The sequence below is a fragment of the Excalfactoria chinensis genome, chromosome 3 (assembly GCF_039878825.1).
Source record: "Excalfactoria chinensis isolate bCotChi1 chromosome 3, bCotChi1.hap2, whole genome shotgun sequence".
NCBI lineage: Eukaryota > Metazoa > Chordata > Aves > Galliformes > Phasianidae > Excalfactoria > Excalfactoria chinensis.
Window position 1 is genome coordinate 23,291,536 of NC_092827.1, and position 27,136 is coordinate 23,318,671.

At 36.2% G+C, this 27,136-nt stretch overlaps 1 protein-coding gene across 11 annotated transcripts in view; it reads right to left on the reverse strand.

Moving 5' to 3' along the window:
- KHDRBS2 (KH RNA binding domain containing, signal transduction associated 2) overlaps positions 1 to 27,136 on the reverse strand; it is a 329,216-nt gene that overhangs the window by 106,109 nt on the left and 195,971 nt on the right. For all 11 annotated transcript variants that reach the window (XR_011903072.1, XR_011903071.1, XR_011903067.1 and 8 more), the window contains exons 5-6: positions 23,449 to 23,576; positions 20,916 to 21,111 (exon numbers count right to left, since the gene is read on the reverse strand). Coding sequence is in view for 1 of the 11 variants with exons in the window: in XM_072331773.1 (XP_072187874.1) it covers positions 20,916 to 21,111; positions 23,449 to 23,576 (324 nt within the window). In the remaining 10 variants the exon portion in view is untranslated. The remainder of the gene's footprint in view (positions 1 to 20,915; positions 21,112 to 23,448; positions 23,577 to 27,136) is intronic.

Sequence of the window (27,136 nt, forward strand, 5' to 3'; positions counted from 1 at the left end):
TAGCCAAAAAAATACCATTTTGTGTTTGTGGACTTGGTCTTACTTGAATGAGCTGATCAGATATTCTCTGTCTTTCTAACCCCACATAAGACACGTAAATTTCTTAAGACTCTCAATTAATGTGAATGCTGTACTGTAAGCCAATAAAAAAATAGAAAAAAAAATGCTATGAGTAACAAACCAATGCATCTCAGCTGCAGAATTTATCTGGGAAGATGCTAAACACACAAACAAACAAACAAATTTTACTTGGATGTTTTCACATGAAAAATTAAATATAGTCAACTCACATTGAATATAAAGTAAGTCAGAAGCAAAAACAATAAAGAGAAGCCAAGTACAAGAAGAGAAGGAATTGAAGAATCATTGTGCAGGGTTCAGGACCCCCTTGTGCACTGCAAATAGAATGTATGAGCTCTTGGGCTCAAATGTTATTGCTCTGTTACTATTATATTGTTACTCTATTTTATGCAAAACAGCAATAAACCAATTGATGTTTTGAAAGTTCTGGGGTCTTACTTTCCATTATTGTAACTTCATCCATGATTTCTGGCATGGAGACATCACAGTATGATATCATTTGGTTACTTGGTTATGTATTTTTCTAGTTTTCTAGGTTATCACTTCTAGAAAGTGCTGGAAATGCCATATTATGCTTTATTGTCTCATTGCAGATACAACTTCTTAGTTACAGCATGAATCATTTAAAATTACCAGCGCAGAATTGCAGGCTTACTATCATAGCATTTATTAAAAAACATGTTCATTCAGAGCAGTAATTGTTCTGCTACCAGGGCACAACCCATCATAACATCCCTCTAACAGTTTTTTTTTATGAAGATAGAACTTTAATTTTTCCAGTAGCTTCAAAGTGCAATGCATGAGTACCTTTCCTCATTTGTTTTTCATCATGTATCACTACCCAGAGGCAATCATTAGCTAATTTGCTGATTTATGGTTGTAGTTTATGAGCTTTAAACAATGCTAAGCCATTGTGGTTCCATTCTTAGTGCTATGAGAGGAAAATAATTGTCCTTTTACTCTAGGCTGCATAAAAATGTCCCTCAACCTACGTTCTTCTAGCTTTTCTGACATCTAAAACTGTTGCTAAAATGCCTTCTTTGCTAGATTAACCCTAAGCAGCATTTAGCAAGCTAATTCCTCCTAAACTGCAGAGAATCCCTAGTTTTCCATTGATCACAATGCAAGGATACAACACACCCTGTCTTCAAAACTCATTCTTGCAAAAGCTTCAGTACATACATATGGGTATCAGCAGAGCAAAACAGAATAATTCCATTTTTTTATATATATAATTTGCAAACTAAAATGTACAGTTGGCACCACACAACACTGATAGATGGCCTTGAGTCATGAAACTGAACTCATAGGCAGCAGTTAGATTTGTTAGTAAATGTGTGCCCATCTGAACAACAGATATTGTGATAAAGCCAAAATAAGAGGCCTTGTACTTAGCAAATGCCAGCTGGAGGACTACAGTTTGTGTCCTGAATGCCCAGGAAAATGATTTTTGAGTCACTGTGGGCAACCAGCAGAGCTTGAACTTCCTCAGTGTGGCCCTGTGGCTACAGGAGTTAATGAGATTGAAGAAGAGTTATGGAAGTAAGAGCAATGAGTCGAATTAGGATGGTGATACTACATCTGTCACTGGCATTACTGAGACTGTTTCTAGACTTACATGTTCAGTTCCAACCTCCCCTGCCACAGGCAGGGCTGCCAGCTGCTGAATCAAGTACTAGATCAAATTGCCAAAGGCCCCATCCAACCTGGCCTTAAACACCTCCGGGGACAGGGCATCCACAGTCTCTCTGGGCAACTTGTTCCAGCACCTCAACACTCTCTCAGTCTAAGAGGAAAGGCTTCTTAAAAATAAATACTTAAAAGTGGCTTAATAAGATGGCAGACTTTCAGATATCATCCTCTGATACAAGAAAGTGCAATAATCAACCAGCTTTTTTCAATTTTGTTTTTTAACCCTGTGAAGGTTGTTGGTGTGATTTGAAGGTATCTGTCGTTGCTTGCTTTTCCATTGTTCTTCAGTATCTGAATTCAATTTCAGACTCTCTAGTATGGAAAGCAGCTTTCAGAAACTTACTAGATTCAATGGTGTTTTTTATTTATGCATTTTAACATAGTATCATAAGTATCATCTGGACAACTTCAGTTTGTGCTAGGGACCTATAAACACAAAAATAAGAATGAAGGAGTCTAAGGGATAAAACCAAGCTTTGTGAGAACCAAGATATGATAAGGACTGCTAACATTTTTCTCCTTCCTAGACTGTTCTAGAAGGTGCGGTCACACAAAAAGCCTCAGGCACATGAGAAAAACTAAAAAGCCCACCTCTGAAATGCTTTGAACAATTTCCAGTTTTCTTCAGTTCTCGTATGTGCAATTTAGCCTTGTGAGCATCATTTATTTCTCCCACTAGCATCTCCCTGCTTTTCAGTTATTTACACCAACCAGCAGCAGAAGAAGAAAGTGACATTAGAGAAATATAGGTGTGCATCTATCTGCTGTTCTACTGCACTTCATTTTAAGACTTACTTGCAATACTAAATATTTTTTATCTGAACTGCAAATCCTATGTGTACGTGGCTGCATGTAAAATTCATGTTCTTTGTGCCATTAGGAGATTATTCTGCATGTGTGAGTTATTTGAAGCCCTGTGTCAACGTTGGGGTGGCACTGTTCTTTCCCAGGATGAAAAAGCACAGTTACTTCAGTCTGAATTCATAGGAGAGGTGCTCCAGCACAACTTTGTGGCTCTCCTTTGGATTCTCCCTAACAGCTTCACATTTGTTTATTTCCATATGCAGAAGTTTTTGGTTTTTGGTGTTCATTTATTTATTTATTTATTTTTTTTAATGCAGTTGATGTGCAATTGGGGAAAAACAATTTGGGGAATAACTTCAAATTTCATATTCCAGATTAAAAAAAAAAAAAAAAAGAAAAAAAAAAAAAAAAGACAATTCTATGGGAATATTCAGATATTGAATTTAGAGTCAGTGTTATATCAGGACACCTAGTTTTCCTTATTAACAATTTTGAGTATAATTCAAACTGTCACCACAATAGAAGGCTTTTGTTTAATTTAGACCTGGAAGTTCATGGGAGAGTAAGAGCTCTTCATTTTCTTTCTCTATTTGTCTTTAATTAGTTAATTTAAAGTACAGGAAAAAAACATTTAACTGAGTTTAATGAGCAAAAGTCTTGAAGGCGTACTTTTTTAAAAGCTACTTCACAAAAGAGTTTTTAAAAACTAAAGTCATGTACGTAAGTTGACTTTATTGTTTTGAAGATATTTGTAATTTCTTGTCTCCTTACTGTCAACATTTCAACCAATCATCTTCACAAAATGAATTACAGAAGTTTTATAGAATCACTCAGGTTGGAAAAGACCTTAAAGATTGAGTCCAACCATGACCTAACCATACTACCCCAACTAACAACCCTCTGCTAAATCATGTCCCTGAACACCACATCCAAATGGTTTTTAAACATATCCAGAGATGGTGACTCAACCACCTCCCTGGGAAGCCTATTCCAGTGCTTAGGAACCCTTTCTGTAAAGAAGTATTTCCTGATCTCCAACCTAAACTTACCCTGGCACAACTTGAGGCCATTTCCCCTCGTCATGTCACCAGTAAGAAGAGACCAACCTTGCACCTTTCAGGTATTGGAAGTGAGCAATAAGGTCTCTCCTCAGCCTCCTTTTCCCCAGACTAAACAGCCCCAGTTCCTTCAGTTCCTCATACAGCATATTCTCCAAGCCCTTCACAAGCCTTGTTGCCCTTCTTTGGACCTGCTCCAGCACCTCCTTGTCCTTTTTGTACTGAGGTGCCCAAAAATGAACACAGTACTTGAGGTGAGGCCTTAACAATGCTGAATACAGGGGCAGGATGACTTCCCTAGTCCTGCTCACCACACCATTCTTGATACCAGCCAGGATGCCATTGGCTTTCTTGGCCACCTGGGCACACTGCTGGCTCATATTCAGCTGACTGTCCATCAGTACACCAACGTCCTTTTCCATCAGGCAGCTTTCCAGCCACACCTCCCCAAGCCTGTAGGGCTGCCTGGGGTTGTTGTGACCAAAATGATTCTTTAAGGATAATTCCTTAAGGATTGGGCCTTGTCACATATCAGTGGCAGTGTAGTTAATCGCCCTTCTCACCCTCAGCCACTGGTCCATATATGTCTGATAGAATGTCTGAGACTTTGCTTTATTGCATGTTTGTAGTGAATTCTATACTTAATGTCATGTAAATAATGCAAGATAACAATACGAATTTCATGAGTTTGGATAGGTAATCAAGAGTATGCAATATGAAAGGTCTACTATTTGGGGGTTTTTTTAAGCTCTTTTTCTTATCACTGCAAGCCCCTTTTGTAAAAGAGTTATTTGTAGAATCTCTTAGTTTGCTGAGCAAACACTTTTCAGTGAGATAAATGTGCTTTTTAATACCATATTCATTATGACAGTGATGATATACTACCTACAAACGACAACTTGCAGACACAAGCCAAGGATTCGGAAGAAACTTTTGTGTCTTGTGTTCCGCATAGATCAAATATACCAGAAGCCAGATAAGCTGAAAGAGGCTCCATCTATAATATGAAGTAAGAAGCTTCTGTATGAAAACAGAAAGAGTAAAAAGATGGTTATGTTAGGGTGTACAGTAATGTAACAATATTAGTACATTCTGTCTCATCCACAAAAATAAATGGCTTTTTAATAAAGTCAGCAATATCAAAAATAAATCCAAGCTAAGCAAATCAAGAGGATGATAGTCCAGATAGATAACAGTATGTTGCATTGTTGCATGAATCAGCAATGTTAACTGGAGATAATTGGATCAAAGACTACCTTTACATTTTTGCTGTTAGATATCTATGCTGAAAAAAAACCTCTATGGCAGCAGTAACCCTGCAATGAAAACATGCCAAGTGTGTATCTGTCAGTTTCTGTTTTGTCTTTTCAAAAAATTAATTACAGGTATAAATTTATTTATATTATTTGCCCCAAAAGAAAATCTGTGCACTTAATATAAACATAATCTTCAAATAGTAATTACGTGAAGAACTTGAAGTGCAGAGTATGTGACTCACAGAAGGTGTAGGTCTGTGGACGCACCTAGAATATAATCTCAGAATCACAGAAAGGTTGGAAAAGACCTCTAACACCAGTCACGCACACTGCTGGCTCATGTTCAGCCAACACTTCCAGGTCAATTTCCTCAACAGAGTCTTCCAGGCACTCTGCTCCATGCCTGTAGCACTGCCTGGGGTTTTGACCAAAGTGCAGGATACAGCAATTGGTTTTGTTGAACTTCCATTGGCCAAAGTCCAGAGATACAGCATATCCAGATTCCTCTGCAGGGCCTTCCTACCTTCACACACATCGACACTAACTCCCAGCTTGGTGTCATCTGCAAAGTTACTGAGGGTGAACTCAATTCCCTCATCCAGATCATCAGTAAAGATGTTAAACAGAACAAGCCCCATCACCAACCCCTGGGGAACAGGGGTGTGATGGTGGAAAGTGTCTTGGCAATCATCTCTGCCAGCTCCCTCAGCAACTTCAGGAGAATCCCATCTTGCTCCATGGACTTGTGGCAGTCCAGGTGGAGTAGTAGAAAACTACTAGAAACTCTGTTTCCATCTCAATTGTGCTGTTTCATTCTCCTCCCCATCCCAGACTTCCAGGTTAGGGAGTAGAGTACCCTGAGGATAATTGGTCTGACTATTAAAGACAGATGTAAAGAAGGCACTGAGAAACACTGACTCCCAGTCAGGCCAATATATATATATTTTTTATTATTTTTATTTTTTATTTTATTTTATTATTATTTTTTTTCACCTTGGCAAACCTAAACCACATGATGAGTGAAGGCTGGACAACCCACTGACAAGGCTGGGCTGATATGGTTTCAATGAGTGAGAGAACACAGAATCTTTCACTATTTACTGAGAGTATGTGACAGTAAAGTGACTACAAGTGCTCTGAGCTTTTAAGCAAGAATTCCTAACCAGAAGCACCATTTTCTGATGAAGAAACTTAGTCTTTCTTAAATCAACAATCTTGATGGACAGCAGAATGGATCATTTGACAGCCAGGTTCACAATGAAGCTGAAAGAACAGCCAGATTAAAAACATCTACCATCACATTTATGAAACACAGTAGCAGCACTGCAATCTAGTTCCTGGAGTCTTTAAAGTAGTTGCACGGTTACTTGCAGAAAACTGGCTAGACTCAAAGTAGTGCTCTCAGTAATATTAGCTTTTAGCATTCCAGTTGTGACTGAGTCAAGGAAGAGAACTGCATGAACAAAGCTATACTTGTCTTGCATTTCACATAATTATAGAATATCCTGAGTTGGAAGGGACCCACGAGGATCAGAGCCCAGCTCCTTGCCCCACACAGGAACATCCATAAATCAAACCTTAAGTCTGAGGCTTGTCCAAATGCTCCTTGAACTCAGGCAGTTTGCAGTTAAGACACTACCTTGGGAAGCCTGTTCCATGCCCACTACCCTCTGGTGAAGAACCTTTTCCTGCTGTACAACCTGACCCTCCCCTGACACTGTTCCTTGCTGTTTCCTTGAGTCCTGCTGCCATCACCAGAGAACTGAGCTCAGTGCTGCCCCTCTGCTCCCTGTAAGGAGCTGTAGGCCGCCATGAGGCTTCCCCACAGTCTAAACGGAACTTTCTACAAGCAGTTAAAACTTTGAAGCATCCAGCACCAGCACACAACTAATGCTGTGACTTTCATGCAGGGCTTGATATTGCTGCTGTAAATCAAAAGGTAAAGCTTGTTCCATTCCTGAGACAGAAACTCCTTAGGGATAAGTCATAGATTACACAGTGAGCTCCAACATGAAGCCACTGCAAACTTCCCCTCCTGCTCTATTACTGCAAAGAAAACTCTCTGATTTGTTGAAACATACCTAAGTTATTTATTTATTAGATCAGACAAATTTAGTTTAAGCTCATCTTTCAATGGAAAAAAAGAAGTAAAAAAAAAAAAAAAAAAAGTAAAAAAAAAACAACTCATATATTAAAGAATATGAAATGCTCCTGTAAGGGCCTCAGTCGTCATGCTGATGATACAAAGATTTGCATTCTGCTACTGAAAACTATTACCATGCATAGAAGCAATTTGAAGATTGATGCAGGTTTTTGTTTCACACTTGTACACTAGCTTAACTACTGCGGAATTTTGACTAACCACATAAAATCCTAGCACTCAACAGCTGAAGAAAGTTGGAACTCTCTGATTCTCCATATTTGAATTAAAAATATTGTGAATATTTTGATTAACTCACTAAATCACCTGGTTGCCATATCACATTCCTTTACTACATTGCTTATGTACCTTTGACACTTCCTGTCCCTGTATTCTGTAACAGATCCAATACATTACTTTGGACTTGATTACTGCTTAGAATATCTTACAATACCTATCATCTGCATTATAGCTTAATAGGATTGTTACCCTTATACTTAAAGCATGACATTTTAAGTCACATCATTATTTCATTATTGAACTAAGCAAAGGTTCTGAAATGACCATCATTGCAAGGCTGACTCAGTTATCTCTAAGGGCTGACTTTATATTTTATAGCTGTGAGAACTGACAGATTGTTATGTCATGAAATTCATGCAGGGCATGTTATTGCAGCCGTAAATCACAAGGTCAACTCATACAGTGGCCAGCAGTCTTTGGAATAATCCTTACATTCATGTTGTGTTCAATAAACCTCTTAGTAGAAAGATTATGTATGATTCATTTTTTATTTTTATTTTTTCTTCAGGATTGGTAAAGGATAGCTCTTGTGTCTTTGACTCTTTCAAGCTGCCTACTAAAATTTAAACAAGGGTTTTTGTTGGACATTTGTATCTCCACAAGGACTATATAGGACAAGCAACTCTAATTCAAAGAGTCCATTTGCTTTTTTTTGTGTTTTGCTTTAGGAGCATTTAAATCAAAACTACTAATCTAAAAGCCTAGAAGCACTATATCAATTAAAATGTATCAAGCCATTACAGCTGGAGTGTACTAATATTTGGGCAATCTATCACATTTCCTAGTTTGTCTGAAAGAGATGCCCTCTGCCTGCTAAGTGAGTCACTTCAAAAATCATTAGAAAAGGCAGGTTTCATCACAGTACTTTGGAAATTCCTTTTTTGCTTGGCACACATAGAAATGTTATTTTAAAATTCACAGTTGCCATTGCAGACTCTTCTGTGCAGAATAAAAGATAACTGCATATACTCAGATTCTCCCTTGCTCCCTAGTTACCTACTAGCATAATAATTGTAACACTTAAAAGGTTGTCTTAATTCCTTACTTCCCTAAACTGCCTGTTCCAATGTTTGAACACTCCCTCCACAAAGAAATTTTTTGTGATATCCAATCTAAACTTTCTCTAGTGCTTCCCTGGTGTTTCTCACTTGTCAGCTGAGAAAAGAGACCAGCACTCTCCTTGCTTCAATCTCATTTCATGTAGTTGGAGAGAGCAGCAAGCTCTCCCCTCATTCTCCTCCAGATCAAACAACTCTAAATCCTTCAGCCTATTCTTATAACTTTTGTTTTTCTATCCATCTAACAGATTTGTTGCTCTTTTCTGCACACACATGAACATCTCAATGCCTTTCTTGTAATGAGGTGCACAAAACTGATTGTAGTATTTGTGCTGTAGTTCCACCAGTTCCACATAGAAAGGGACAATTTCTTCCCTAGTCCTGCTGGCCACACTATTACTTAGTGTTACAGGATGCCACTGAACATCTTGGCCACCTTTTCTGTCAGGCAACTTCCAGCCACTCTTTTTCAAGCCTGTATTCCTGCATGGGTTTGCTGTGACCTTAGTGCAGGACTCAGCACTAAGCCTTGTTGACTGCCATGTGACTGGACTTGGCCCACTGACCCAGACAATCCAAAACCCTCTGCAAAGCCACAAGAAGATTAAGAGCTTTGCCTGACTTGGTATCATCTGCAAGTTTACTAGGAGTGCACACAATTCCCTTTATCTAGATTACTGATAAAATTGTTAAACAAACAAACAAAACAGTTATAAAACTCCAGCCTGCATCAAGCAAGCTTCAATAAATAAATAAGCAATAGGTTCATAAAGCTTTGAATTTAGAAGAAAAATGTATCATTCGATTTTTTATGTTATTTTTCTAAAAAGGTCAGAAAATAACAGAACAGTAAAAGAAGACAGATTCCAAAGATAAAACACACAATGTAGAATAAGCCAGTGCTTTCAAAACAAAAGTGTTCTTTACAGAACAATTTAGTATGTCAGAATGCATGATTCTGAGTGTACGAGCTGAGAATGCTGGGGTTATTTAGCTTACTAATCCCTAAATATACGAATGCTGATCAAGCATGAATAAGTCTGTATTTTCACAGAAGAACTGGATGCTTATTCTTCCTTCAATTCCTTTTCTCCAATACAAAAAAATAAAAAAATAAAAAAATGACTGTGTAGTCTGTGTACAGCTAGATTTAGGTCTTGAGATAAAGCAGATCTTTTAGAAGTCTTTCAAAATTGAGTCTCATCTGAAACATTCAATTAGGAGCTATCAAAACAGTTTTTGTCTTCTTGGCACATCATTGTCTGCTTTCCTCATAGGGATGTGATTGACTCTTAGGTAGGATTTTTTTTAACATTTTGAATCACCATTTTTTTTTTTTTCCCCCATAAGCTTTGTACAAAATGAATGAATGACATCTATGGAAAAATAAAATCTATAATTTAGAATTTAAAACCCATTTTCACAAGTAAATTAAGGACTTGAAATATCTCTTTGAAATATCTCTTTGATTGAAAACATCAATCATAAATTTCTGGATCCTGCATAAGCAAAGGAATGACTGTAATTAATGACATCCAAGTTGGTTTTACTTTCTTGTATGATGTTAAAAAAAAAAAACAAAAACAAAAAACAACAAAAAAAACCCACTTAGGTAGGTACCTTTAGCTGTGTCAAGTTTTTCATCAGTCTTTAGGGACTTAAAAGATTCATTCCTAATGCACTCTAGACAAGCAGATACCCCAATACAACTACACATTCTGAAGGAGGAAAACACTCTCATCCCCTTCCATATGGCACTTTGCATGAAAGTAGAAATAGTATACACAGCAAACATTGATTCAGTCCCATAGTTATTGACTGTAGCAGAAAATGTTGTAGTAACCTTGCTTGTAAGTAATTATACTCCAGAACTACACAAAGTGACAGACATGCAAACACAAGACAAATCAGTTGCATCAGAGAGATTTCTTATTCCTCAGAAAATAAACAAGTGAAACGTGAGTGAAATGGATATATAGCAAACATGAAGCATGAATGAAATGAAGAAAAAAGAATGGAAAAAAATATATATTTGGCTCTTGTTGCTCTGCACTTTATTTAGCACACACAAGCAAAGTCTGGTTGTTCCAAAATGGCTACTTATAATATATCTCTCAACAAAAATCAGTTAAAAGAATTCTGAGTGAGAATGGATATTTTTGTTTTATTCATTTAGTGTGTTTGCACAAAGGCTGGACTTGAAAAAAAAGTGAAAGAGCAGTTCAAGGAAAGTGAAAAATGACGGATGCTCGTGGTTTCTAACTTATCTGATAAATGCACTCAGAGTTAACATCAGTGTTTCAGTGCTTCTCTGCTTCTTTTTCTTTTTTTTTTTTTTTTTTTTTTTTTTTTTTTTTTTTTCTGTCAGGTAGTGTCTATACTGAAATTTGACAAAATTTATCTTGCAATGAAACACAGGGTCCTCTCTATTTCTCCTCTGTGGCCTGATCTGTACAATCTTGGCTTCTTTTGTTTATAATCATTTCCTTTCACTGGAACTGCACATTTTAGTGTTTTATTTATAGCCAGACTGCACAAACTAAAACAAAATCTTTACCAGTTTAGTGAAGACTTTTTTTTTTAAAGAAATTTTCCACATGATACTAATGTATACTTAAAATACTAAGTTTTAAGGTACTAAGTTCCTAATATATTCTTGAGATACTTAGAAATGTCTATCTATCTAATTTAACTTATCAGAGGTAGTACTGTGGATGACTTCAGACATTACACTCCATGCATTTTTATATGATATCAACAAGAGCTAGAAAACAACAGCAGCTAGTCTAAGAGAGTTATTAGACAGTGACCAATAATAGCACTTACAATAATTGTAGCAGCTATTAAAATGCAAACCAACATAATTTCATTGTGAAAAAAAGCAGGTGTGTGTGGAGAAAGAACATTTTTCATCTCTAGCTATGCACTTTATGGTTCCAGAGCCACTATAACATATCTTCCTCTCCGAGTGACTTCTGCATTCCCCAAATGCCCTCTATATCAAACATAAGGTCTTATGTTTCATAACAACACAAATTTTCTCAACATTTTTGGTGTTCAGAAAGAGACAGTAATTTTGTATCTTCAGTAAAATGTAACAGATGCAGTTGTTTTAAAAATGAATGTCTTTGGGAATGATATTGACATGTTTATTGACAGAGGTATTCAAATGAATGCTCTAATGACTTTAATATCACCTTTTCTAAAGAAATTAAAATTGGGAAAATATAAATTGTACTTCGTTCATCTTATATGATTATGGAAGTGAAATTATTCTTTTAAATTCACGCTTGTATCTTTTTTCTACAATTTTTAAGAGTCCCCAGGATATGTTCATCACTCTGTTCAGAATATTATTTTAAGGTCTAACCATTTTACATAACCTTATGGAAGCAGAGATAACAAATTTATTTTTGTTTAGCTTCATTTAATTATTCCTGCCTCAAATATACAATGCCAGATTATACATACTAATGAGCATAATGGAGAGATGGGTAAGAATTTATCATTTGTTATTTTCTCCAAGACAAGAATTGGTGAATGCTAAACATTCTTTTTCTGGCTGATCTGCACCAGCTTTTCAGATTCTTGCTAGACAAGTTTCCAAAGACAGGACCATGGTTTTGATCCTGTGGTTAGGCTGTGCCAGACTGGGATAAGAAAAGAGCAGAATGAGAATTCTTACTTGCATCTGAACACTGACCCAGGGAAGACAGCTCAAAAATAAATTTCTACAATACAACTTTAAAGTGAGAGCAAATCAATATGTCTCACAAAAAATGCATAATTAGAAAATATATGATTTCAAAAGTGTATTTCTCTGATCTTTCAGAGAAAGAGGTTCCTTACTCTGTTACTCATGCACATTTCAGGCTACAATATAAAGTCATTACAGAAAGATGTGTTGGAAGAAGTGTACCATATTTTTCTGTACTATATTGACAACATGCATGCACATGAGTACCAAAATGTAAGCATGCATCTCCATACTCAAACAACGATTTACTGGAAATGCTAAGGCAGTTGGAGAGTTATAAGCCCTTCTCCCTGTGAGAATACTACATAATGGGACATTCAGATTCTGCCCAAGGGGAAGAAATTGATGCCATGTACCTGCAGATGGCCTGCATTCGTGGCACAGCCTGAGCCAGCCTTGTCTATACCAATGTATGCATGGCATATATAAATGTATGTGCGTGTGTTGTGAAATTCTAAGGTATACATTTGAACCTTCCTTAAATACTTGGAAAAAACAGGCATATTGCTAAACAGTTTATGGATCCAAAAACATGAGATAATTCACCTGGAAGAACTGATTTCTTTCTATGTATAACTAAAATTCAGAGTTACAAATACACTGAACGTATTGAGGGAAAAAATGTTATAGGGATATAAGACCACTTTTAAGGACTATTACAGCAAGTACAAATCCCTCTTCTCAATTATTCTGAGTAAGCATTAAGTGTGCAGATAGAAGCAACTGGCGATAAGGTCTATCAGTCAGAGAATGAAACAGAACTGTGCTCTGAAATGTTTGTTTTTGATTCTAAGTGCAGCTGCTAAAAAACTATCACTGCAGTTTCACATAGATGTATTCTTTTGCAAGATAATATCATGGATGAGCTGAAAAGAAAGCAGATGAACCATGATGAAAGCTTCTTGAAATTGTGAGTACTTTTTAAAAGCTCAGGAAAACTAAATGTTTAGAAACAACCTATACAAGATTTCATATAATATGATTCCTAAGCTGTGCAGCTCATATTTTAGCTGCAAGTGAAAGTTTCTGATAAAAAAATACAAAAGCAATATAGTAGTACTGTTTGTTTCATGTGAAATCTACTGATAAACAGAGCAGTCTGTTTATGTACTGTACTAACGAGTCACTAGTTACTAAAATGTGTTTACTGCAAAGGCTATGCAGGTATACATGAGAAATACTGGTGTGCTACAGGCAAAGTTGGTGTGATAATGTTAAGTGTCACAGCACCTTGTCACCTAATGCCTTTTCCAAAACCAGAACTAAAGGCTGCTTCAATTGTCTGGCACATCTGAGGTTTCTGTGCTTAACAGTCTGCAAGAAATAGCAGCATGCACTGAGATTTTCTCATTACCACAGAATTTATGTGTGTGCTTGGCTCCTCAGGAACTCCAGTTATGATGAACCTTGCAGTCTGAAATTATTTAGTCTGTGGTGGACTAAATTTGGCTAAGATATTCTGAGAAAAAAACCCTAGCCTTCTGTTGTTACTGAACTCACACAATAACTGAACTCTAACTAAACTGGATTTGCCCCAATTCTTTAATAGCAATCCTCTACACTTGTATAAATTTGCACAAAATACAAGCTTATAACTTACCTTTGTAACCTGTCATAAAAAGAAAAACAGGGATAGAGATGCAGTCACACAAACAAATTTAGCCAGAAAATGCTTACAGAGTCATTTTGTACCTACCAAGACTGCTCTCTATCAGACAAATAGTCAAACGATGAACTGGGACATATCCAAATGATGGTAGACAAGTACTTTTGGCTACAGGCTCCTGAACAATTGCACTCTTTAATGATCAAATGGTGCACTGCACCAAGCAGAAAAAAACTGTATCTATGGAGAATACTCCATATATTTTTAATGTAGGATCTTATGAATATAACAGCATACACTATGAATATTTAAGGACCATATGAAATCTGGATGATCAGTTGAGAGATGCCCTTCACTTAGATCTCGTTACAACAAATATAAATATTTATTAGGCTATAGTTGTATTAACATCATGTATAACACTAAAACACGTACAGCAGCATCAGCATTTTCTAATCCGTCTAGCATAGAAAACAATTTTGAACTGAAAACTTGATAAGGAGAGACATATTTTTGCAAAGTAAGGAGAGCATTGAGAAAACAACAGAAGAGTTTATTCTTCACAAAAAAAAAAAAAAAAAAAGAAAAAGAAAAAACAATCTTTCTGGAGCATGTACAAGTAGATACTAAAGTTTTATGCTATTTTATGATTACATTATAATATTGTCATATCCTCTGCATGGAACTGGAGTATGAACCTTTTTTTTAAATGATCCATACTACACATGATGTTATGATGTGGAATATTGACAGCAACATTACAAAACCATGACAAATATGTATATATATATACATATATAATATAATATAATATATTCTTGTTATATATTTTATATTATATATATATAGTTATATTATATATAGCTATAGTTATATAATTATAGTTATATAGTTATTTTATAGTTTTAGAATCAAATTGTATCAAGAAAGTCATGTGGTAGAAGTCTGCCTTACAGCACATTACAAATTTATGAGAAATTCATTGAAATTCTGTGTCCAAAAATAGTATTCACATTTACAAAACCACTTTGTTTCATAGCGTAAAATTGATTTCTTTAGACTATCAACTAAAAGAATGTGAACTAAACTACACTTTTCACATATAACTGAAAGCTCCAGAATTTCAGTTTAACAGACACTGATGGTTTAAGGCTGACCATGATATTTGTTCTTACGTGAAAAACTTGCTGCTATTTTAATTTTGTAATTAAGTTGCTGGAATTTTTCACAATAGATATTTTTATATTATCAATGGACTACTTTCTCCAAAGTTTGAATAACTAATAGAGAAATCCACTGCTTCTCCAAGAGATGACCATTCACAGAATTATTCTAAAGCCCAGCAGTGCCTTTCAGATAATACAGACAATGTCCTGTTTACTGCTATTATAGTGAAAACAAAATCTGATTTTTCATGTCAGAGCAGATGTATGTTGAATGTAGCTTAGTTCTTTCCATAAGCGCCTTGGGCATAAGTGTGTAATCAATCATATTTAATCAATATGATGTTCAGCCACGTAGACTCCCATGTCTATAATTCTAGCTTTATTCAAATGATCTTTAGCCCGAGTACATTTCTCGTTGATTCTTTTTCATATGGAAGGTGCACAGAAATCAAGAAATGGCACAGCCCAAAACTCACAAATATTAATTAAAATAAAATCACAAATTGCCTTTGACTGTCATCCTATCCAGTGTATTTCACTGTTTCAAGATTTAGAAGTCTCTTTAGTTTTCCCACTCTCATTCTCACTGAGAACATCCTGCTGAGATTATAGAAATTGACTTTCAAAGTAGCAGAATCAAGTACTAGTTGCTCATTTTAACATATTCATTGAAGAATTAATACAGGCACAAATACGTCATGATGCAGAAGTGCAAGTCTTTACATACAGTTTCAATCTACATTCAAAGTAGCAGATAGAATAGATTAAAAATCCCTGAGAATTTCAGTTTAAAATGTTACGCAGAGCCTTCTCAAGCATAATTTTGGGAACTGCAGTCACCTGTAAATGTTGATTATTCTTTTCAAAAGGTGTGACAAAACATCCAGGTTGGCACTGAGTAAACATGAGCATAATTGTTTCAGTTTGTTTGAAAACCATTGAAAAAATGTAAATAACCATTGGTCTTAGAATGAACAGCTGAGTGTGACATTTGCTTTCATTTTAAATAGCTTGAAATGAGAAGAACAGCATGACATTAAAAGCACAATCTATCTTATTGTGTTGTTCTTTCTCAGTGACTTTGTTTGAGTGCAGCTCTTCATTACCAAAAGCTGTGTTTGGCCAGTTTGATCAATAAAATGCGAAGCGAAAGAATATTTTTATTTAAAATTGCCCTTTTATCTGGCTGTACCACTCCTAGGAGCTTCATCAGCTCCTCAGTGTCTTGACAGGCTGTTGTATTCCTTGTAAACAAATCATATATGTATTCATAAATGCAAGTGCCTTATCTAGGTATTCATATTAAGATGAGTGCCTTTCTGTGCAGGGTGTTGTAGAAACTCTTGCCTATTTACTACAATAAAAATTGAACTGAAATACAATATTCTATCTTGTTTCCTAGAAATTTGACATGTCAATTTTGTGATTCAGCTTGGCTGAAGCAGTTCATAAATACTTAGTAAAACTAATTTATATTACTACAAATATTAATGCTATCTTGAATTGGAAGATACTCTGTCCTCCTTTGAACCATACCCTAGCTATCTGGAGGTCCTGCCCTTTTCCAGCCATGAATGAAACTGAATGTGCAAGTAATATTTGAAATTTATGTGTATTTTTGTCTTAAATTTATTCTAGTTTACAATTCTTCACATCTGGCATAAGGGATTGAGTGGTAGGTCACTTCTAGATCTTCCACTGGAAGGAATCTCCTACTGAGACAATAAAGAATGATTATTTTAAACAATATATTTTAATTTGAACATCTGCTAAATATTTGAAATAGCCTAAATGTAAGTCAAACTTTTTAACAAGGCTTACCATAGCTCTTAAAAATACAAAGAAAACCATCACTGTTTTTTGTTATAGCTCATTAAGATTAAGAAGACCAAAACTCCAGAGACAAACGACTTCCAAAGCACGACCAGGAAGTACACGTACTTTTTGACTTAGATTTATATAAAACAAACTATATTGTTTGAAATAGCGTCTTTTTTGCCTCAGCAGGATATTCCTTCCAGCAGAAGGTCTGCTGAAGCACTGTCACACTACTGTGTAAATCATGAATAGCAAAGAGGCTTGTCTATCATTCTTTTGCTGTCTCAAAATATGCTTAACCTTTAAAATTGCTTACTGTTGTTGGGAAAAGAGTCCAGAAGTCTTCCCACAATTTGTAATGATGACAACTATTAATTTTCCTGACTATGCTTCATATACTTCAAGTATATGAAAAAAGTACAAGTTCAACAAATCAAATCTTAACCACTGTAATGAAAAAATGGCACAAAATCAGTAATTCCATGGACCTTGTCAATAAAGGTTGTAATGAAGGGTTGAAACAATGTCTGAACTCATTTTTATTTGCCATCTCCTATCTTGGTGTACTGATACAGAACAAGAATAAAATTTGGTTCGATATCAGATCTCTAACAAATAAAAGTAATGCTTCAAACCACAACTATATATGAAGTAAGTTAAAAAGAAGCAATTAAAATGCAATTCCAGTACCATTCTCTCTACTCAAAATATCTCTGCCTAACGCAATGTTGAATATGGACCTAATTAAAAAACTGAACTTGATAAATTCCAAACAGATATATATTTATATTTCACTAAACTCTGCTGGCATTGCTTACATTTTATCATCCACTTTTGTGTCTTCAGCATCCTTTAAGTAAAACAACAACTTGGTGGTAAATCAGTATTCCTGGAAAGTTCCAGACTGACTCATTGCTGCAAACTAGTGGTGGCATATGTTACTATAGTTGGAAAGTAGAATTAAAAAATAATTCAAATTGATTGGTGTACTTAATGTGTGGAATTATTCTGACTACGATCCATAATACATTTAATTGGGAATTTCTTTGTGTGATTTCCTGTGAAAATAGAGTCCAGGGTTCAGAAGGCTGTTGTTTCTTTATTTTTAATAAAGCTTTGAATCCTTGTCAAGGATATTTTCAGTATGGCAATGCTTCTGAATTAGCTTCTTTTGAGGAAAGTTCACAATGACCAATTCAAACCTCTGTTCTGAACTGCAGTCAAGTGAACATCACCTTAAACAGAGCACATTGTACAAATCAGCTGCACTGAACTAAGGTCAGTCACCTTTGCTTGCAGAGTATTCTTAGTCACCAGGTTACAAACCCAAGACAAACCTTCTGATCATAAATGCAGCATAGTTAATTCATCAAGATCTCCATTCGAATTCAAACATAACAAGCTGCTTTTAAGGCATGTAAGTTCAACTAGCAACCATTAATTTCCTCTGCATTTTCTCTCTAATGTCTGTATCTCTGCTTCATGTAGGTGGTCTTCAGAAGTTCCTCAAAGACACTGTTTAAGCTACACCCAATAAAAGCTGTGTTTCTTTTTCAAAAGCAAGTAAAGAAAAGGGTGTGAAGTGTTCCACTCCTCCCTCACTGCAGGGCTGCCCAAGTGGACACATTCCTATCTAGTTCTCCTCTTTTCTGAAAGTTGTTCAAAACTATTTTCCCCTCAGTTGGACTTTACACTCAAAATGTTCAATATGAATACATTCATCGCAGCAATAAGATGTCATTTTTCTTTAGAAACCTTCAGGCATTTTGTTTTATGGGCTCTCCAAACGCCAGTAACAGAATACAAAATACAAAGGAGTGATCCAAACTTTTAAATGCTACCCAAAGTATTCAAACAGCTACATGTCTCATTGTGAAAAAGTTGACACAATCTCTGATTAATAGAACTGAGAAAATAAAGATTTTTTTATTTTTTTATTTTATTTTATTTTTTTTTTCAGGAGAAACTGTTGAGAAATTAAAAAATATCTTCTGCATCCACCCTGTTGTAGTTCTTGAGTTCACTTTGAACTTAGCATCAAAATGAGTATATTTTATTAGAGCAAAGGAAAATAAAAAATGCAGTTATGCAAAATCAGTGAGACTGAATCCATGTGCTCTGCTAATCAAACCAAAGGTGCTTGCATGTCCTATGCAAAATTTTTAGTGGAGCACCATTCTCAAAAATGAAAGACACAAACATATAAAGAAATTGTAATATTCTTGTGAGTTGCCTACAAGCAGAAAATGAGACAGAATAAATTGGATGAATTATTCATTGTAAATTAGTTTTTCATCTCTGGGATTGATTGTGAAAGAACAACAATTACAGATGACATTTGTTGCTGGTCAACAAATAAATTCACTTGGTTTCAGTATCAAGAAAGATAAATAGTTCAATTGCTACTTAGGAATAAAAATGGTGTTCATTACTACATTCAAAATTAAAAATATTTCCCCCTAAAATATTATTAAGCAATTCACTGAACTTTACCTTCCACCTCTACACCAACAGTTTTAAGTACTATCTCAGTCCACAAGATAGCAAGATGTATTTGGATTATGTTCATTACTCTCTCCAAATAAGGAAGAGAGAGATTTTCACTGCAAACTGTTGGATGATGGCAAACCTGGGAAAGCCCATATATTCCCAGCTGTGGCATATAGATGTTGAAAGGATGTAGCAGACTGAATGATTTCCAAAACATATGATTTTGTTCTACAAGAAAAATGTTTACTGCTACTTAGGTAAGTAAAATAAAAGCACTAATGTGTTTGGTTTCATTGGGGTACTCTATTATAAATTAAAATCACTTTTGTGTGTATATATTGTGTTTCTGAGAGTAAAAACAATGTAGAACTGTCTGAACGGTTTTCTAATCTTCTGTAATCCAGCTGCCTCTACAACTTCTTTTTGTATATTTGCCAACCAGGAAATGGCTAAGAAATGTTTCCTAAAATCTGTTTAATATCTTAGGACATTTCCCAGCACTGTAGATGAAAAAAAGATTAACTTCATTTATAATCTTAATCTTAAATTACAAAGATCCTGTCGCTTGTGGATTAGGAAAAGAACTCTGCACAGAACAGGAAGATTTCAGATATTATGCAACAAATAGATAATATATTAACCATAAATGAGGGATATACTTTTCTTAATCCTTTTTTTTTTTTTTTTTTTTTTCCCAAGTGGGGCTTTATACTCATTTCAAAATAGAAATTGTGTTGAGGTAGCAGGGAGTGACTTAATTTTCCTCCTCTTTATTTGCAGCTGTTGTTCAGCTTGGCTCTTGGCATTGACAGAAAGTGAGCCCCTGATTTGTAATGGCCATGACCTAACCTGTACTCTACAGATACAGATGGTTGAGTAAAGATTTACCAGAAGGCCTCTAAATTAATAAAATTGAATTTTCTCAATAAAATTCTATCATCTTCTCAGTGGTTCTCTGAGTGAATTAAAGTGTGGATGGGATGTTCATCTTTCTTACCTTTGGATTTGTTACAGCTAGGAAAAGTCAGATTCTATATTTGATGATATTTTTTATTCCTCTACTTGAAAATCTGTTGTTTTGGGGAGAGTTCCAGGAGGGAACATTAATGAGGATGACTTGAAAGCTTTGATGTTTACAGCACAATTACTTGTAGCACTTCATAAGAAAAGGTGACACTACCACTACTTCTCGCTAAATATGTGTAATTGTATCAGTTTACATGAAAATTACCTGTATTTCTATTTGTTAGGTATCTGTAACATAACTATGAATACAAGTAAAAATCCATAGATCCTTATGTAATAGGGATTCAGAAGAATAAAGAAATCTTATTTTCTTAGAAAGGATATTATTTGTTATTCCTAAGAACTTCTCCTACATTAAAGTATTTTTCAACTACAGCAATCTTTAGACTACATTTAGTCTGTGTTGCTCTTTTGTGATATACTGAGAACTAACCAGCTCAATCTTCTCATATACAAAACAAAGCTGTGAAAAGCACTGTGAACTCACATCACCAGAACCATAATTCCGCTGCCACATTATATGACCTAGACTGTGATTCACCGGCAGGAGGTATTCAGTAGAGACAGAGAGCTTATTTGACTAGATTCTTCTGCTTCAAAGGTATTGGTAGCTCAACACAGCAGTTTGGGTCACATCTGTTACTGATGCATGCAATTACTTACATATTCTTCATATGCCTCATGTGCAGGTGGTGGGGGTGGTCTGTAGCCTGGGACTGCTGGGGCCCCCCTTGCTCGAGGTGTGGGAACACCTCTTGCTACAGGTGGAACGGGGAGAGCTCCACGAGTCACTGGTGCTCCTCTGGGGGCTTGGGCACCTCGTCCAGGGAGGGGTGGAGGAATCGCACCCCCACGGCCCCTGTGGGAACAAAAAGAGGTGAATGGACTGGGGTGTATGTTAAGGGAGGACAGGCAAGTGCTACCCCACTATAAAGGCTCTTGTCTTTTTACTGCTATTTAAAATGTCATACTACTATGGGTTTTGGCAGCTATGATGTCAAGCTCTTTTAGGCAGTATCTCATGCAGAACTTCTGTTATGGAAAGTCATTATTTCTAAGCTACTCAGTTCTTTTTACATCTGATTCTTTTTTTTTTTTTTTTTTTTTTTTTTTTTTTTTACTTGTACTAATGCAATCCTGAAGCACTATGATTCAATTTGCAGAGTTACACTGAAGTAGTTCCAAAACAAGAAAAAACAAGAAAAAAGCCTATATGCTTGTACTATAAGGTTCAGCCTCGTTAGCATCTACAACAATTTTTCTATCGCTTCCAAAATACATAAGCAGTCATCACTGTCTGTCTCAAGTTGATTGGTGGATGGGAAAATCTGTCTGGCAGAAGATGATGCTGGATAGCAGAGAAGGGCAAGACAAAGCAGGGAGTATAAAAGGAGAGTAAGAACTTTCCCTCCTGTTCAGTTTAGTTCAGCACAAGCAAAGGATAGCATGAGATTCAACCTTCCCCACTTTACAGAGAGAGCAGTGCATATAGACAAGCCGAGAAAGGTTTAGTTTAGCATCCTGTCCTTTATTTATGCTATATCAAAAACACTGGTATGTTAGAAGCAGCAGCAGCAGATCTTGGTTAAAACGTGGTTCTGGTAACTAGATTTGCCACACCAGAAGGAGGATATATCAGAAAAGCAATCTATGATTTTTCTGTCAGGCCTGTATGCTCTCTACTGTGCTGTCCTTTTTGAAGCAAGTGCCTGGTACAACTGATTATGATGTGACTGGCATCGCTTAACATCCAGGTCTGAAGATGTGAATGCAACTCAGGTTTCCCACAGCAGTATAAACCTTGGCTGGTTCACTGCTGAGACAACTAAATCCATACTATTGGATTAGCATATAGCTTCCAATTATCTATTTTACTACGTTTGAGTAGATAACTTCATGCAAATATGTAAGCTGCTTTGAAAGTAATGCCCTGTATGTTATTACGTTGACCCATGATGTCAGAGGTGGATATTTGTGGTATGGCAGAAGTGACTGCACCTTCCTACCAATATTCTATTACATTTTGTTGCTGTGTGACAGATAGCAGTAGAGGGGCAGTCTGACAGAATGGTGTCTGACATGGAAGTGTGTATGAAGCAAAGGTGTAGAACTGAATTCCTCCATGTGAGAAAAAATGCACCCCATTGGCATTCATTGATGCCTGCTGAATGTTTATGCTGACCAGACAGTGGATGTGAGCACATGGAGGTGGTGAGTGGTGTGTTTCAGCAGTGGTGATGGTGAAAGTTGCAGTGGATCATCTCTGCTTTTTATGAGATTGCAAATTTTTGTGAGCACAGCATGCAGGCTCTTGCTTATCACTGGTGAAAAGGTAATGGTGTTGACTATGTTGAAAAATAGTGCTGTAGCTGAGAATTTGCTCTACCAAATAGTGCTATTATATTCTTCGTATTGTAGTAGCTTCCATGGAAATAAATAGGGGGCATTACTTTTAAAGCAACTTATTTAAGATATTTTAAGAGGGGTTTTTTGTTCTTCCCCCCTCCCCAATATTCCTTTTTTAACATTCTGGGATTTCTGACTGCTAAGTAAGGAAAGTATCCAAGATCTTACTTTCTGTCCTACTGCTCCAGTCAGCAGAGAGACCAACAAGAAATGGAAGCCAGCAGTCCACTGATTATACTTAATTTAAAACTGCCTGTCTGTCACAATGATCTTGTGAACATTACAATCAAGTCCCTCACAGATCACAGTAGCAGGGAAATTCATATAGAACTGATAATATATACAAACAAAATACAACTTAATATTTAGACTACAGACATAATATTGTTTGTATATCATGCAAAAAATAAGTAATGATTTGGCAAATAAAGAGCTATCCAGACTATGTAGCCTTCTCTGTCTACAGCACTGAATGACATTTGATTGACCAATGATTTTATGACACCAACTATTCTGCTTCTGCATCACCATTTCATTATTTTCTCCCAGACATATCCTTCCACTAAGTTCCTAATCTGTTCGGATTTGCAGTCTGTTACTTTGTTAACCCCCTCTATGACCTGTAAGTTATAGACTGAACAGCCAGGAACAAGGTAGATAGCACAAGTTCTCAAAAGAAAAACCTTTTGATTTACTGACTGTGATGTCTGTAATTATTATTTTTAACCGCTTATTTTGCCACTGTTTACACTTTCTAAAACTATTAGCATAATAGATTAGGCTACCACACCTTGAAGGAGCTGCAGGTGGCACACGGATCCCTCTTCCTCGAATACCCCGTCCACGTGCCGAATCCTCAGAGCCATTCAAATATGACAGCTCTCTCAGTTGCTCCTGACGAATTTCATCATTATAATCCTGAAATGCAAAAGATGAAACTTCCTGAAATGTTGTATTTTGGCTGCCAAACAACTCAAAACAGAAATTAAAGAAACAACACAGATGCTGTTCGAATGACTTGCCTTGCATTATTATCTGTAGGCTACAATATTATTTTTTTTGTATGCGCAGATGATATGAAATTGATGTATTTGTGGACTGGAAAAATATCAATAATATGCAGTCAGACAAATTTATGTGTATACTTAAGATGGCTATAAACAAGATGTACACACAAAATTGAAAACAAAAGGCACACAAGGTGTAAACACAAAGTGTATCTGTAAACAAGATTCAAATAGACTTTCATATACAGAAGGTACAAATCTGAAACAGCATGAAGTAAGAACAAAGAAAAAACACACGCACTTTGTAAATATTTGGGATATTTTTCTGGCAAAGAGCATTGTCTACTCTGATGTACTCCAAGCGCAGATTTCACCTAACACTGCACTTTCGCATACAAAATACACACTGCATGCTTTTGATTTGATGGTTTCACAAAAACATACCAGTGATTATAGCATTATGAAATTAAAGTCTACAGTCATATCATTTACTGAATTTTATCATCATCGATTGCTGCCTTCAGTTATTCTGTATACCCTCTAAAGAACTTTTGAAAGGAGTTCTCTTTAGGAGCAAAAAGGCAATGTTTACTGTATAAAATTGTTCAATTATATAAAATAGGCCCATTCTAAGTCTGCAGGGTATCAACTCTACAGCAGTGCAAGTTTCTGCTAGCTCAGTAAACAGAATGTTGGATGATTGTCCTTTTCTTACTGATTCAAAACATATAATATTGGGTAATTTTAACTGATTTTATAGCCTTTGTCTTGGTCAGAATTCCCTTTTTCTTTACTTTCTTTTATTTTGCTTTCAGCTGAGAACAGTAATAAGAGCTCATTGCAGTAGCCATCTCTCTGGCAGGAGAACTCCACAACAGTTAACTAATGTTTCAAAAGAGAAAGTACTATAGATTTTCACACTTCAAACTCTACATCCTTCAACAGGAAACTGTTGTGGACTAGCATTCAAGAATCCAAAAACACTACAGTACCTGCTTCTTCTCCAATGGGCAACTGCCTAGGTTGAGTTACAGGTGACACATCCTTCTAGTCAAGTTAGACCAAACAAACAGCAAGACAGAACCTGGATTTCACCAATTTCTAATCCTTACCAAATTTCTGGAGCTGGATGTATAATCAGCTATCTTTGCCAGCAGAATGAGCTTAAGAAATTTGCAGATGATACTAACAGTAAATTGCTTACTCACTGCAAATGACAGAAGCATAGAATCAGAGAATATCCTTAGCTGGAAGGGACTTACACAGACCATCAGGTCCAATCCCTGGCTCCACACGAGACCATCAAAAATTCAAACTGTATGTCCGAGAGTGTTGTCCAAATGCTCCTTGAACTCTGGCAGCTTGGGGTTTTGCTCACTGTCCTGGTCAGCTTGTTCCAGTACACCATCCTCTGGTGAAGAACTTTTTCCTAACACCCAACCTGACCCTCCCCTAATGCAGCTCCATGCCATTCTCTTGGGTCCTGTTTTTATCACCAGAGAGATCAGCACTGCCCCTCTATTCCCCCTTGAGGAGCTTTAGGTGGCCACGAGGCCTCCCTTCAACCTCCTATGCTCTGAACAAACTAAATGACTAAACAAACTAAACAACCTCAGTCACTTCCTCTTACAGCTTCTCCTCTTAGACACTTCCGCCTCTTCGCAGCCATCCTTTAGACACTCTAATAGCTTTATGTCCTTCTTATATTGTAGTGCCAAAATCTGCACACAGTATTCAATGTGAGGCCACACAAGCTCAGAGTGGAGCAAAGCAATTCCATCTCCTGATCAGCAAATAATTACAGAGCTGCAATTCTGAGTGAAGTTAAGAAGCTAGGAGAACTAACAGAAACCTCTTGAAGGCCAACAAGAAGTGGTGCAGAATTCCACACATCTGTTCCAATGACCAGACCCATATACTCTTAGAGGCTGGGAAATAACAGACTAAGTTAAAGCACTGTTAGAAGAAAGTTATTTCAAACCTTGAATAAGCAATACAGATTCAAGACTCAACTAGACAGAGACATAACTACCTTGATTTTCTTTTTACTATTGGCAGTAAAAGTGCTTGGAGAGAAATACTGAAGAAGACCTTCAGATGGCCCTTCAAACATACATTTCCGTGACTCTGTGAAGTTCTCATCTGTATCCAGGGTATTGTTTTTAGATTCCCTTGTTCAATAGGAGCTACTGTTGGAAGGGATGACTTTTGGTAAATGTGATTTATGAAACAAAAAAACTAAAGCTAGAAAACAAAATCCAACTCTTGCACTGAGTATTGGAGAGGCTGGTGACCTGAGGGATGTTTGAGTGATGAGGGAGAAACAGCAGAGGAAGTTTTCAAACAGTTCTGCCACTATTTTTTGTTTAATCACAGGAATACATCCTAAAGAGATCCCAATAAAGAGCTAAGCTGCTTTTTTCCTTAACTACTGAATCAGAAGCTTGGACAATCTGTCTGAAGACATGATGCTGACCTTTTTGTGCAGTTAGAGAGTGTAGGCCTGGTGATAATTTTACTTCTGAATTTCTAAATTTTTAGGGAGTGCAGCTGGAATAAAATCTAACAGTGCAATTCAGAAGGGTATCACATTTATACAAAACAACGTGACATTTGCAGCAGAGCCATAATTATAAGTAAATCCCCAATTTGCTAGTAAACCAGATGATAGCTTTCAGTTCACAGCAATCCTCAAAACTTTTCACACATTTTTTCTGTCATTTTAGTATGGTAATAAGACAAAGACATCTTCATAAATAAATGCGTTCCATTAAACACAAAGGGAATGAAACAGATAGAATAAATCAGATCACAGTTACAGCAATAACTAAATGTACCATTTCCTGTGCCTTGCTTAATGTCATCTGCTACTCATTCATACTGGCTTCACAAGGATTATAATTTCAAGATTGTTGATTGAGTTTGCCCTTCAGATTCCACAGTGGTGCTAAGAGTGAATTCATTAATATTGCAAATAAATTTTGTCAGAGGAAGGTGTGGGAGAAGAAATTGAAAAGAAAAATGAAGGAAGAAATGCCTGCGAAGAACACAAATTGAAACTTCCTGTGTTGCTACTTTAATCTCTTTCCTTTGGAACACTCTTGTATAAATGAACTTCTAACAGAAACTGCCTCAAAAGCCCCAATTTCTTGCTCAGATGTTAATATCATAGCATAAAAATCTTAGCATTGTCTGAAAGGAAAATCCAAATTAAATGTATAAATACAGGAGGATCTGCAAATATGCACAACTCCATTTTGCAGTTCTCCTTGCTTTCCAGCTGTACTCCCACTTAAGAAATATGAACGGTGTATTTTGAAACAGCAAGAAACAGCCAAAAAGGTATCTGGAGAACTGTATTAGAATGCTGGGAAGAGTATCCTGAAAGAGAAAGATTTCCATTAAATATGTAACTCTATATAGATCATTTATGCCTTATGCTCTTTAAAAGGAATAACAGAAGCCACAACT